This window comes from Phocoena sinus, chromosome 16, assembly GCF_008692025.1.
Source record: "Phocoena sinus isolate mPhoSin1 chromosome 16, mPhoSin1.pri, whole genome shotgun sequence".
Taxonomy (NCBI): domain Eukaryota; kingdom Metazoa; phylum Chordata; class Mammalia; order Artiodactyla; family Phocoenidae; genus Phocoena; species Phocoena sinus.
In genome coordinates this window covers 13,304,188-13,318,124 of record NC_045778.1, presented here as the reverse complement: position 1 = coordinate 13,318,124, position 13,937 = coordinate 13,304,188, and the positions used below count along the sequence as shown (strand labels likewise).

The following is a 13,937-nucleotide window of genomic DNA, read 5'->3' as shown; positions in this document are numbered from 1 at the left end:
AGAAATAAATAAACATACATACACAAAATGATGGGACGTGTTAAAGGGACACGGGAAGCCACTGAAAGACTTCCCAATGACCAAAGCCAGAACAATTTGAACCAAAGAAATAAAATGGTATCGGGGTATAGTGCAAAGTATAAAATATATATCCGTGAGTTCATTACTGATACGGATGAATGATTGAATGACTATGGAGGAAGAGGCAGATTTCTCAGGCAAAAGAATTCCGAATAATTTACGAAAATACTTTCCCCTCCAAGAGGTGGCTCACGATTCCCCACTGCTCAAGTGTGTCTGAGTGTAGTAACTTCCCTGGCAAGAAAACAGTGTGGAGAGCAGGGGAAATAGAGTAGATTACAGGGGAGAAAGCTGGCCAACACTGCTTCAGCCACATGACCAAGTACAATGTCAACCCTGGTGAATCATGTTGACAGTATATGCCCTTGATGTGACGTAACGAAAATGACATTTTACCGCAGTGGACTTCCTCCCCAAAACATATAACCCCAGTCTAATCAATGAGAAAAACATGAGACGAATCTCAATTAAGGGACATTCTACAAAATACCTGACCAGTTCACCCCAAAACTGTCAAGGTCATTAAAAACAAGGAAAGTCTGAGAAACTTAGCCATAGGAGCCTAAGGAGATTGACAACGAAAGATAACACGGTATCCTGGATGGGATGCTAGCACTGAAAAAGGATATTTGGCAAAAGCTAAGGAAATCTGAATAAAACATAGACTTTAATTAATAATAATAAATCAATATTGGTTCATGAATTGTGACAAAGGTACCATGCTAATATGTGTTAATCATAGGGAAAACTGGGTGAACACTCTCTACTATCCTCGCAATTCTTCTGTAAATCTAAAACTGTTCTAATATAAAATATTCATTTTTTGAAAATGTTCAATGACAGTATTACATGCTGGAAAAAATGCAAAATAATGCTTTACTTCAACATGACTTGTACCATTAGTCTTTTATACGCTCAGATTAAAAGAGGATTCATTTTAAAACTAAAACATATCAAGTCATTAATATTTTCAAACAAGTAATACCGTCAGTGTTCTTTGGATGGATACAATCTATCTAGGCGAAAAGTCATCAAAGAGCAATTAAAAGATTCAGTATAGCCTTTGCTCTGTCATACTGTATACCATTCTCTAAAATTTTGTGGCAGTTAAAATTATCCTGCAAATGCATTACCTCTAAAATATTTTCTGCAAACACATGGTTGTAAAAGTTATTGGAATCTCAATATTGTGATTTATTCTAGAAATTAAACATACACATAGGAAGGGAAAACGAGAAGGGGCTGGCTTGGCACAAGCAATAAAGACAGGCTTCTTGCCAATCATTTGGCTTATCATCAGCTGAGACTTTTAGTGGGACGGGGTGGCAGATCCATGAAGACCATGAAGAAGTATAGCATTGAACTAAGGGAGGCAGTATCTCTCTCCTTTTTTTCCTTTGAAAAGCTTTATTGCGGACCTAAAGCTTTTAAGCTGGTGCGCTTTGCCGCTAGAATTCTTTCACCTTGTGTTCGTTCTCTGCCATGTATATGATGAGGAACTTAGTGCTATGAAGGCATAATTTTGATGTCGTTTTGTATGAGGGGGCCTTCAAGATATTCAACACACAAATCCCACAGTAAACCAACAGATTAATTCAGGAAGAAATGAATAGTCTCAGTAAAATATCCTGTCTGCTCATACTAAAATGACTGCTTTCTTTGTTACTAGACTGTCATAGAGAAGCACAAAATGAATGTTCCAGAAACGATGAATGAAGTTCTTGACATGTCTGATGACGAAGGTATGAAAACCTCCTTTGAGTTCGTAGTAACAAAGAGTGACTTTGTATTTTTTTCCTGAAGAAAATTCATTGCAAAATGTTTTTAGAAGCATTAACGTGTTTCGTTGTAGTATCAAGAGCGTGCATTGTTCACACTTACATTGTTCACTTAAATCATGCAGTTCGTAAAGCCAACGCCCCTGAAATGCTCAGTGATGGCGAATATATCTCAGATGTTGAAGAAGGTATTTGTGAATTTTTATTGTGATAAAATTTAACTACCAGCTTTATCTTTCATTTCTTATCTTTGAAATGTAACCCTTCCTTGAGTTACTAACTTTTCATTTTATCTTGCAATCATTAATTGACGTATCATTTAAACAACCTGTATTTGGTATCGCTGACTGTCTTCTTTTAGTCTCTTTGAATCCCCTCTCCTTGAACGCATTTGTCAATTTGAAAATGCAAGTGTTACTAACTATCTGGATTACTTTCTTACTATTTGTTTCTATTAAGCATAAAAATTGTTTTTATTGTTTACATTTGAAAATCTAGATAGTAAAATCTGATTAATATTCATATCTAAAATATTTTTTTAATAAGAGAGGGTTTATAAGGGAAGGGATCAAATGCCCATTCTAAGACGTACTCTAAGCTTTGCAGTGAAAGTTGCTTTTGAACTTGAACTCATAATGAAACCTCAACCCGAACAAAACTGCTTTCAAAATGTAAGTTTTCAATATTGATTTCATGAAAGAGACAAATTATAGATGACTGTAGCTATTCTTCATATGCTTAAAAGAAACTACTAGTTTTCTGCCTTACTTAAAAATCAGTGCGTATGACCAGGTCATGTTATGTAGTTATATTAATGAATGACATCCTTATTGTTCTTTGGAAAACTAGCATTTTTACAGTAAATAAATATGATAAAGATGGCAAATTTTTGGCCTTTTTACTGAAATAATGAAATGTTTACTTAGAGTAGAATTTATATTATATTTATGTTTCTTTTCTCTATCATTTGACTCTCCCAGTGTTCTGATTGCTTCTCCATTTTCCGTCTCTCATGTTGTATTTTTCTCTTGGATCAGTCTTAGTGCAGCTAGTCTTTCTCTGCCTCTGGGTTGTCTGTATTGTAATTACCGGTTCCTTCTTTGATTTGTCCAGATTTCGTTGGAAACCTAAATAGTGGGACAGCCTACCTGATCCAAAGTCACTTTAGCTTTTTCAGTTCCAATAACTGCCAAGTGTAAGTGCGTTGTAGCCAGGGATTGCCTGCCTAGGAGAGCTAATGTCTTGGTGGTCATTTAGGGACCTGAAAGTACCTGTCACATTGTTTGTAAATGTTGTTTTGATAAATATTAAAGGCTTCTACTCATCATTTTTCTTTCTTTTTCTGTAAACCATCAACTATATATTTACCTCTGTTTATCCCCCAGTGGATAATATTTGCATCATCGTTAGGACTCTACGAGTAACGTGCCTTACTTTCATATTATATTCCGCTGCTTTCTTATGCAACATTTTCAGAGTAATTTCACCTGTGCAGAAGATAAAAGGAAAGTGATGTTCTCACAAAGATGCATACACTCACAAAATATGGTGTCAAATGAAATTATTGTGAGATATAATATGACAGTCACAGACCTAAAAATTTGCTAGTGTCTAACAAGATATCCCCAAATAGCTGCATTGATGAGAGGCCAAGTTTGAATGGACCATGTAACAACCTTATACATGTGGATAACTCATTTCCAAAAAGAAGACATTTTGAATCTCTTCATTTGAAGATATTCCATTTAGCTGTTTAACTAGAAATGACCATCATTTCCTTTAGATTGATCTCAGCTTGGGAATTTGAAATGAATAAGCAAATTTTCATTCTCATTTTATCCATCTTTCTTTAAACTTAGCCCTTGCTTTACGGATGTGTCCGGGGGCTGTTGGAATAAAAGGGCTCTTGACTTCATAACGTTGTAGCGTTTAATGTTGAAAGGGAGTTGGTTAAAGGTCACTCAGTCTGAACAACCGTCACCCAGTGCTGGAATTACCTCTGTTACGAGGTCCTGTGCCCAAATGCCTCCATGATGGGAATTGCCTAATTCCCAGACTGCCTATTCCATGTGAACAACTCTGACTTTAAAAATTCTTCATTTTAGGGAGCATCCTTGTCACCGATTCAGGCTTTAACTCAGTGATTCAGGCTCTGATCTCCTTGGAACTATTGACAACAAAATACTTTATGTAGTGGGTCAAAATCTTTGGATACGTTATTCATAAAAACGTATTTTAAAAATTCTAAAAAACTTAAAATAATTGTCAGTAGGTATAGGTTTGAGGTATAATAAAGCACTAACGTTTCATCAGATATCATGAGAGAGTCAAGCTCACCTCAGCTTTGTACCCAAATCAGTGCCTAATGGAAGCCCCAGCAAAGTGAAAGCCACATATTTTAGAGAACTCAAAGGGCAGGTTAGTAACCTGTAGTCCAAGTTCTCCATTATCATGATGAGAAAGTAAAGCCCAAATAAATGTTGAGTGACTTACCCAACCAGGTTAGTGGCAGAGTGGGACAAGAAGACAGATGTGAAAGTCTGTGGAATTAGGTCACCTCTTTCATAGCTACTTGAATGTGACCTGTGTTCTTATATATAGAACCCAAGAGTGAATTTTTTTTATTGGGGGAAATGTCCTATAGGACCTCTTCTCACCGAATGCTTTGGACTATCCTGATCTTCTGGTCATCGTAATAAATAAATCAGACTATTATGTTTTTAGCTTTATGGATCTGGAAAGAAGCCTTGGAGATTACCTTGCCTCCACGTCCTCCAAGGGAGCGGTGACTGTTAGGCAGAAATTGTCCTTCACCTGAAATTTTATCATTTTACAAATACTCGTTAAATCCTAACAACCAGCCAGCGTCTTGCCTGATATCTCTCTGCTTGCAATTGACCTTTCAAACAGACATTACATAGTTGCACGCTACTCTCGGCATAAAGTCAAAATGAAATACCAGACGCAGAGACCTAATCTTAGTCTCTGGTGTATCCCCAGAACCTAGTACAGGGCCTTGCACACAGCAGCTCTTCAATATGTGTTTACACAGCTGCATCCAAGAGGAGGGAGACTGAAAGGACAAGATAGTCTTACAGGTTTCTGAGAACAGGCAAGATGGAGAAAATTTGCTTCCTTGCTCCCTTTTCCTGCCTTTATACCCCTTCTCACTGAGACAGCCCTAGGCTACGTATTGACTCGATAAACAGCTTTCTAATGACTCTCCCAAGGGGTGTCTGCATCTCAAAGAATAGTTGGTGAATTTAAAAGAATTTCCAGCTCAGGCTTCCCTGGTAGCACAGTGGTTGAGAGTCCGCCTGCCGATGCAGGGGACGCGGGTTTGTGCCCCGGTCCGGGAAGATCCCACATGCCGCGGAGCGGCTGGGCCCGTGAGCCATGGCCGCTGAGCCTGCGCGTCCGGAGCCTGTGCTCCACAACGGGAGAGGCCACAACAGTGAGAGGCCCGCGTACTGCAAAAAAAAAAAAAAAAAAAAAAGAAGAGGAGTGCCAGAGGATATGGAGAGAGAAACCAGACGAGTGAGTTCCAGCAGACGCACAGGCCATTTGGGAATCCCTGCTGACCTCAGCAACTGCCACGTCCAGGACTTCGTGGATTGAGACCCAGAATAAGTAGCTCTCACGTAGTGTATTTTTTCTCCTCAAGAAGCTGTGACAGGTGAGCAGCTGTAGCAGCCTGCAGCACGAGGGGGAACAGGAACTGTTGAAGAGCTGTCAGGGCATTAGCATGTTTATTGACTAAGGTCAATAGGTGGTTTCTTCATTTGCCCAAAACAGCTTGTAATTTTGTTTTTTTAATAAATTTATTTATTTTTGGCTGCATTGGGTCTTCGTTGCCGCGCGCGGGCTTTTCTCTAGTTGCGGCATGCGGGCTTCTCATGGTGGTGGCTTCTCTTGTGGAGCACAGGCTCTGAGACACATGGGCTACAGTAGTTGTGGTGCACGGGCTTCGTTGGTCCGCGGCATGTGAGATTTTCCCGGACCAGGGCTCGAACCCGTGTCCCCTGCATCGGCAGGCGGATTCTCAACCACTGCGCCACCAGCGAAGCCCAACAAGTTGTAATTTTGAATAAGATTTCCCCCACGCCCCCAGTTCTTTTAGTCCCTGCCCATCTACCCAGAACGTTTGACCTGCTTCATGGGGAAGTGGGATCTCACCTGGCCACCTGTACCCCCGCCCCCGACACTGGGATTCTTACTACAGAGAAAGAAGAGAGTGGAGGGTGACACCACGGAATATCAGCACTGAAAATGATTGGCCGGGGGCAGGCAGGATGGTGGGCACAGGGTCTGGAACAGGAGGGGTTAGAGAACCAAGGGAAGATGTGAACACATGGGAAGGGGTGGTCCGAGCACCTGGGCCAGAAGCACACTGAGGATGAGAGTTGACAACAGGCCTGGCCTGTCTTTACCTTGTATGTGCACACCCTGTAGGTAGAGGTAGGAGACAGAAAACAAACCAATAACAGGTGCTTGTTGCCCTGCATGGTGAAAAGCAGTTTGGGTGGGGCTTCCCTGGTGGCACAGTGGTTAAGAATCTGCCTGCCGGTGCAGGGGATGCGGGTTCGAGCCCTGGTCCAGGAAGATCCGACATGCCACGGAGCAACTAAGCCTGTGTGCTACAACTACTGAGCCTGTGCTCTAGAGCCCACACGCCACAACTACTGAAGCCCGCGCGCCTAGAGCCCGCGAGCTGCAACTACTGAGCCCACGTGTCACAACTACTGAAGCCCATGTGCCTAGAGCCCATGCTCCGCAACAAGAGAAGCCACTGCAATGAGAAGCCTGTGCACCGCAATGAAGAGTAGCCCCCGCTCGCCACAACTAGAGAAAGCCCGCGCACAGCAACAAAGACCCAATGCAGCCCCCCAAAATAAATAAATAAAAATTTTTTAAAAAAAGAAAAAAAGCACTTTGGGTGTAGGAGAAGGAAGAGGCCAGATCCTTGCGTACAGCACGTACATGATGCTGGCACTGCTTTATACCTGGGGGCAGTGAGCATCTTCCTGTTTTGCACACACGGTCCTTATACACCCAGGTAATGAAGAACCAAGAGCAGTGAGCTCTGGATGTGGGGTTGAGTCTAGACGAATAGCTGAGAAGGACTGAACAGAAGGAACCAAAGGGCATGACACGGCCACTTTGAATGTAGCAACCTAATTTCCCTGTACATAAGAATCATTTTAGTGCCTGATTTCACAGGGCTAGTTTGTGGCTAGTAATTTATTCATTTTCTAGTCTTCTTTAAAAGGGGCATAGGTTTTAGGTATGCATTCCATCTCTCTTCTTCGGTGTCTGTTTGACCAAGTCAGTATAACATCTAATCTTACTTAGGTGACTGAGGGTAATTTCTGGATTAGGGTTAAGGAGTACTGATAAAAATAGGAAAAAATTACAGTGTCTGTCCCAACACTGTCTTTTTCTGGCTCTTTACAGGAAAGACACAGAATTCTTTTTCCTTTCTGGGATGGGTTTGTTTATTAACCGAACCAAGATCACAGGGGACGTTTTTCATTGCTACATCTGGAAAGGTTCCAACACTGAGTCATGCGTGCTTACTTTAGAAACGATATCTAGCCTGGATTAAGGAATAGTGAACTGCAATACAGTTTTTAAAAAGAGGTACATCTAGCCACAAAGAACAGAATCATGTTTGAGAGGAAAGAGTCAAATTGACTTTGTACTCTTAAAAAAAATAATCATCCTGAACAGAAAAGAGTCATTTGCTCTGTGGGATAATGGCTACTTGTTCTTGTCGTTGCTTAAGAGATGTGCAAACTTTGCCATTTAAGTCTGATTCCTTTCTGACCATCTATGAAGCCAGGATCTTACCGGCACCTGAAGTTAGGGAAATAAAGAAAGAAGACAGTGGGTGGCCCTCCCGTGAGAGATACACGAATCCCTTAAAATGATACGCACTTCTTTTTTTGGGGGGGTGCATTTTGGGTCTTCATTGCTGCGCATGAGCTCTCTCTAGTGGCAGCGAGCAGGGGCTACTCTTTGTTGCGGTGTGCGGGCTTCTCATTGCGGTGGCCTCTCTTGTTGCAGAGCCCAGGCTCCAGTAGTTGTGCCCGTGGGCTCAGTAGTTGTGGCGCGCAGGCTCAGTAGTTGTGGTGTACGGGCTTCGTTGCTCCGCGGCATGTGGGATCGTCCCGGACCAGAGCTCGAACCCCTGTCCCCTGCATCGGCAGGTGGATTCTTAACCACTGCGCCACCAGGGAAGCCCGACACGCACTTCTTAAGACCACCTGTGTCACCCATTGCTCATCTAACCATTGTCTCAACTTACCCCATTGCTCTCACATCTTTTGAGAAGGAAAGCAAGAAAACAGTATATTCCAGAACTTACTTTCTGTTTTGAAAGGACAACCGCTGCTGCCAGGAGATGCTGGAAAACAAAAGGTTGAAGCAAAAGACCCAGCATCTGCTCCTTCCTGACGGAGGAGGCAGCTGGGGAGGGGAGGGGGCAGGAGAGAGAGCTCACTGCATTCTCTACCTTGGGCTTGGGCAGCCTCGCCCTGAGCCTCCTTCCATCCCAGAAGATAATGGAGTCCCAAGCGCCCACTGGTCCTCCAGCCTGACCCAGAAGTGCCTGTGCCACACACGGGGACCTCGGGAAGTGGGTGGCATAGCCCCTCCGCTGTCGACACGACATCTCCTTCCTTTTATCAGCCTCTCAGAATGTGCACGGGAGTCCTTGCAAACTGCAAAATGAAAAGTGAAATGCATGAGCATCTGGAATCTAAGTAACTTTTCCCTTATTTATTGTGTGACTCTAGGTTAGAATTAGACTTTTAGAACTAAAGTTTGGGAATTCCCTGGCGGTCCAGTAAGACTGTGCTTCCACTGCAGGGGGCACGGGTTCGGTCCCTGGTCCAGGAACTAAGATCCCACAAGCCACGCAGTGCAACCAAAAAAAAAGAAAAGAAAAGAAGGAACTAAAGTTTGAGTGGGTCAGCATCCTCGTACTATCATATTCCTCTTCCCACTTTTTTTTTTTTTTTTTTTTTTTTTTTGCGGTACGCGGGCCTCTCACTGTTGTGGCCTCTCCCGTTGTGGAGCACAGGCTCAGTGGCCATGGCTCACGGGCCCAGCCGCTCCGCGGCATGTGGGATCTTCCCAGACCGGGGCACGAACCCGCGTCCCCTGCATCAGCAGGCAGACTCTCAACCACTGCACCACCAGGGAAGCCCCTCCCTCTCACTCTTGCTTCCTTGCTCTTCTGACAATGCAAATATCGGAAGATTGAGGGAAAAGACATGAGCAAATAGAGTCATTTGGTTTCTTCATGGTAAAACTTACTGTCTAAACATTAGGGGGGCTAGACATAAAGTTTTGAATTTATGGAAAAGATTTTCTCTTCAAAATTATTCGGATTTTTATGTTCCTTATTTGAACCTTCCAAAAAATAAAATAGGCTGAGTCTTCTTTGCCTTTATTTGTCTCTAAACGGGTTAATACCATGGAGTTGCTGAGATGATGAAAAGAAATAATATACACATAAAGCACTTAGAACAGTGACCAGCGTACAGTAGATGCTCAAAAAATGTCTGTCCTTCCTTTTCCTTAATCAGATGGATACGACTAGCTATGTATCCTGTTTCCTGCTCTAGGATTAGAATTAGGCCGGGACAGCACGAGAGGAAGAGAGAGAGCTTTGAGTGTTTAAGTCTTCAGTTAAAACAAAAACGAAAACAATGTGGGTCGACAAAGTCATTGCATTGTCCCCCCTAACGGGTTTATGTTACTTGTCACTCGGATGGCAATTGTTAGTCTATAATCCAATTTCAAGGGCCCTAAAAATCCAACCCAACCAGCCCATTTCCTACAAGTCAGTTGCCTGTAACTTTAGTAAAGCCGGCTGCTCGCTGGTCTCCAGCATTCCCGTTCTGTTCCTCTGGGCTGCATCCTGTGGCCTGGGATGGCCAACTTCCCGTTTCCACCCCTCTCTCCCTGCCTGTACTCACACACTCTCCGTTCAGCATCTGCCACGTCTACAGTCCTATGTGCTGCCCTCTTCCTTTGTGCTCTTGTAATACTTTGTAACTTCTCACACACACACACACACACACACACACACCTTCTGTCCTGGTGGCGAGGTGGGGAAGCGCCTGGTCTCTGCAACCCGACTGCGTGGGTTCTAATCCAGGCTCCTCCGCTAACTAGATGTGTGAGTTTTGACAAATAACTCTGAATCTGTTTCTTCATCTATAAACTGGAAATACTAGTACCTGCTTCCCAGGGCTGCGTATTAAACGAGACGTGCATGTAAAGTGCTCAGTTAGCAAGCACAGCATGGAGCACACACAAGGCATGATCTCAGGAGGAACCGGCAGCATCAGGAGTACAGTATTTGTATCATGGTTTGTGTCCTGGTGTCAGCTTCTTCACTAGAGGCTAAATGCCTCAAAGGCAGTAGTTGGCTTTACTCCTAACATAGGTCCTAGCCCAGCGCTCCACTGTCTGCCGTCTCAAAGTGGTTACACAGTAGAACAGGTCTCCTGGGGACTTGTTACCCATGCAGAATCTCAGGGCCTACCCGAGACCTGTGGAGTCAGCGTCTGCATTTTCTCAAGGTCCCCAGCTGATCAAATACAGCCCTTGAAATTTGAGAAACACTGCACTCATTCTTTGAATTCACTTGCTGAGCTGGTACTTTAATTATACTCATAATAGCCACTCGGAAAACAGACACTGAATGCTATAGAATCAGTACTGCCATTAGATCACTGTCATTTGTAAGGACCCGTGAGACCAGTGGTTCTCAGAGTGTGGTCCCTGGACCAGCAACATCGGATTCACTTGGGAACTTGTCGGAAATGCGAGTTTTCAGGTGATTCTAATGCATCCTCCAGGTTGGGAACCACTGCTTTAGAACCCTGGGAAGCTACCAGAAGTACCACATTAATATGGTGCATCCCCTTCTTCCTGCCTTGTTTCATTTCATTTCTTCTCTTCCATGTCTTAAAGACGCAAGTAAGGTCAAATGTTGTACGTATCGTTTCCTCTTTGCCGGATACTTGCTGGTGCACATACACATCTTAATGTCTACCTGGCAGACTGACATCTGTCAAAATACCTTTTCTGGTGTATGGAACACACAGATGACTTATCTGCGGTCCCTGTATTTTGTTTTATTTTGTTAATTTTATTCATTTTCTGAATAGGTGATAGACGCACATGGTATAAAATTCCCAAGGTACAAGAGTTTACGGTGAAAAGTAAGTCTCCCTCCTTCTTGCTCCAGTAATAGAGTTCCTTTCTCCAACAGCAATCACTGACCTTTCATCTCACACATTTATTGAGCACCTAATATGTGCCATGCATTGTTCTGGGCACTGGATATGGAAGGAGAAGACAAAAACCCCTGCCTCCATGGAGCTGATATCTTGGTTACTGATTTCTTATTGTATTTGTTCAATAGCGTAGAGTTTGGCAGTAGTTAAAAGTAGGGCTCTGTAGTCAAACCAACTAATTTTGAATCCAATTTTCCCCATGTTCTAAGTAATCTTAGCTGTTTATTCTACCACTGTGAACTGGGTTCTCTTTATCTTGAAACGGAGATAACAATTCTATTCTATAAGGTTGTTGTGAGAATTACTTGAGATAATACTTATAAAGCACCAAACAGTGCCTAGAACATAGTAAATGCTCAATAAATATAGATGTTGATTATAATGATGTGATCTCATTCTACTATTCTATAACGTAGACTAGAAATGGCTAAAGGATTTATTTTCCCAGTAGCTTACATTTCCTCTCTTTGCTATGTGATGATCAAAAAACACACTTTTTTCAGAACAAGCACAGTAAATTTGTCTTCTCAATTCTGATCATTAACTGCTTCTCAGTTAGACTATTTACTGAGTTCTATGAAGTAATCAACTCCTAATCAATCACTAGAGCATAGAGACTGTGTTCCTCTATTCTTTTTAATCTAGCTTTTTAAAAAATCCCATGTAATTTGGAGATTTTCTACTGTCATTTCATTTGGAGGTGTTTTGTACCATTATTTTCAGCTTCATAATGTTACAAAGTACATTCCTTGGGGAGATTCTGCATTTTGCATCAGAGGGATCTGAGCAAAGTTTCTGACAATATAATTTGATATAGTTACCTTAAGGAATATTCTTTGTGATTCTAGTCTCCAGCCAGATGGGAAATCAACTTTCAACCGCTGGAAAAGCAACAAAAGTATTCCTCGGTAGTGGTCTTAAGATGGAAAAGAATAGAAGAAAATTACATGCAAAAAAAAAGAAAAAGAAGAAAAGACGTCCTAGGGCATAAAAACACTTAAACAATAAGACAAGAACTGTTTCATTTATTCACCATGAAAAATCATTAGCGGGCATAATGAAAGATTGCAAGGAAGTTGGGTTAGGTATATTCCCCCATGTACTGATTCTGGACCAGGGAATGAGGCACAGCTACGTGACCAACCACAGTCCTGATAACCATTTAATATATTCTCTTTCTCTCCTTTGTCCCTGATTCTATTTGGTATTATTTCCTCGTAGACAGAGCGTATGAATCTTTGGAGGATTGACTGTAGTACGGGAAACCTGTTCTCTGAACCTAGTCATCATAGGACTGGGAGGAAGGGGTACCTGCGAAATTGAAGTGAAATGCCTCTGAACAGCTTTTATTATTTGGGGAATGGTGAGATCAAGGTAGATTTGGGGTGTTTGGGTTTTTCTTTCTTTTTTTTTTTTCTTTGCGGTACGCGGGCCTCTCACTGTTGTGGCCTCTCCCGTTGCGGAGCACAGGCTCCGGACGTGCAGGCTCAGCGGCCATGGCTAATGGGCCCAGCCGCCCCGCGGCACGTGGGATCTTCCTGGACCGGGGCACGAACCCGTGTCCCCCGCATCGGCAGGCGGACTCCCAACCACTGCACCACCAGGGCAGCCCTGGGTTTTTCTTTAAACATTTTCCAGCCTCTGGTATTTTATTGTCAGAAATGGATTAGCAGTAAAAACATCAGCGCTCATAATTTTGAAAGGTGTAAAGTCCCTTCCATATAGGTGAGGCCTCCTCTGGTGGCACTTACCCATGTGCTTCCCCCAGACTTTGTCTACACTAATCGTAGAACGCACTGCAGAGCTCACTCTCATTGATTAGGGGTGCATTAGGCACCCTGTCTGTGACCACTTTGCCTTACCTTTGGACCTTGTTATTTTTCATTCCCCTCTGTTCCCACTACTTATTACCTCTGAGCTCAGTGGTTTAATTTATTATCATCGTCTCCCGTGGTTGTGTGAGTTAACAGGGCTCAGCTGGGCTCTAGACAGCCTTCAGGAGTTTGCAGTCAGACGGTAGCTAAGGTGGGAGTCACATGGCCAGAGGTTCAATGTGACGTCATCGCTCGAGGGTCTGTCACCTCGGCCGGGATGGCTGAAACAGCTGAGAGCTGACTGGCATCTCTCTCCACATGGCTACCTTGACTTTCTTTACACCTTTACACGAGGTGGCCTCATGGTCGTCAAATTTCTTGCCTTGGGATTAACTTCCCCTTTGGAACAAATACTCCAAAGAGACTCAGGCAGAAACTGCAAGGCATCCTTGAACTCAAAGTCCAAAGTCACGTAACATCACTTCCCCTGCATTTTAGTGTTCAAAGATTGAGCCAGTTCAGATTTAAACAAGGGCAGTACACAGGCATGGATACAAGGAGAGTTGGTTCATTGGATGGGGTAAAGAGGGCATTTTTAAACACTAGCTACCACACCTTCTTTGCTAGAAAATAGTCAGATTTATCTTCAACACAACGGTTATGCCACTGCACCAAACGCTTCTAGGAAACAAAAACCCACACGAGTATTTCGTAAGTGAAAATCTGTGGGTTCTGGTAATACATATATTGTAACTAAAGATATCTGATATTGTATGAGTGTTGTTCATTCATAGAAATATTACTTTTGTTATATTACAAATAGAATTATCTGTACCCGTTGGTCAGAAGCTGTTTCTAATCAAAATATTTGGGGATTATAGAATGGATTAGAGGCAGTTAACAAGATACTCAACAGAGATCATCTCATTCCTTTCTAATCTTTGGTATAT

At 42.7% G+C, this 13,937-nt stretch overlaps 1 protein-coding gene across 1 annotated transcript in view; it reads left to right on the top strand.

Annotated features, from left to right (window-relative positions):
- The window catches only part of ANK3 (ankyrin 3), a 330,729-nt gene that overhangs the window by 207,723 nt on the left and 109,069 nt on the right, over positions 1-13,937 (top strand). The window contains exons 22-23 of the mRNA XM_032607988.1: positions 1,751-1,823; positions 1,985-2,047. Coding sequence (XP_032463879.1) covers positions 1,751-1,823; positions 1,985-2,047 — 136 coding nt within the window. The remainder of the gene's footprint in view (positions 1-1,750; positions 1,824-1,984; positions 2,048-13,937) is intronic.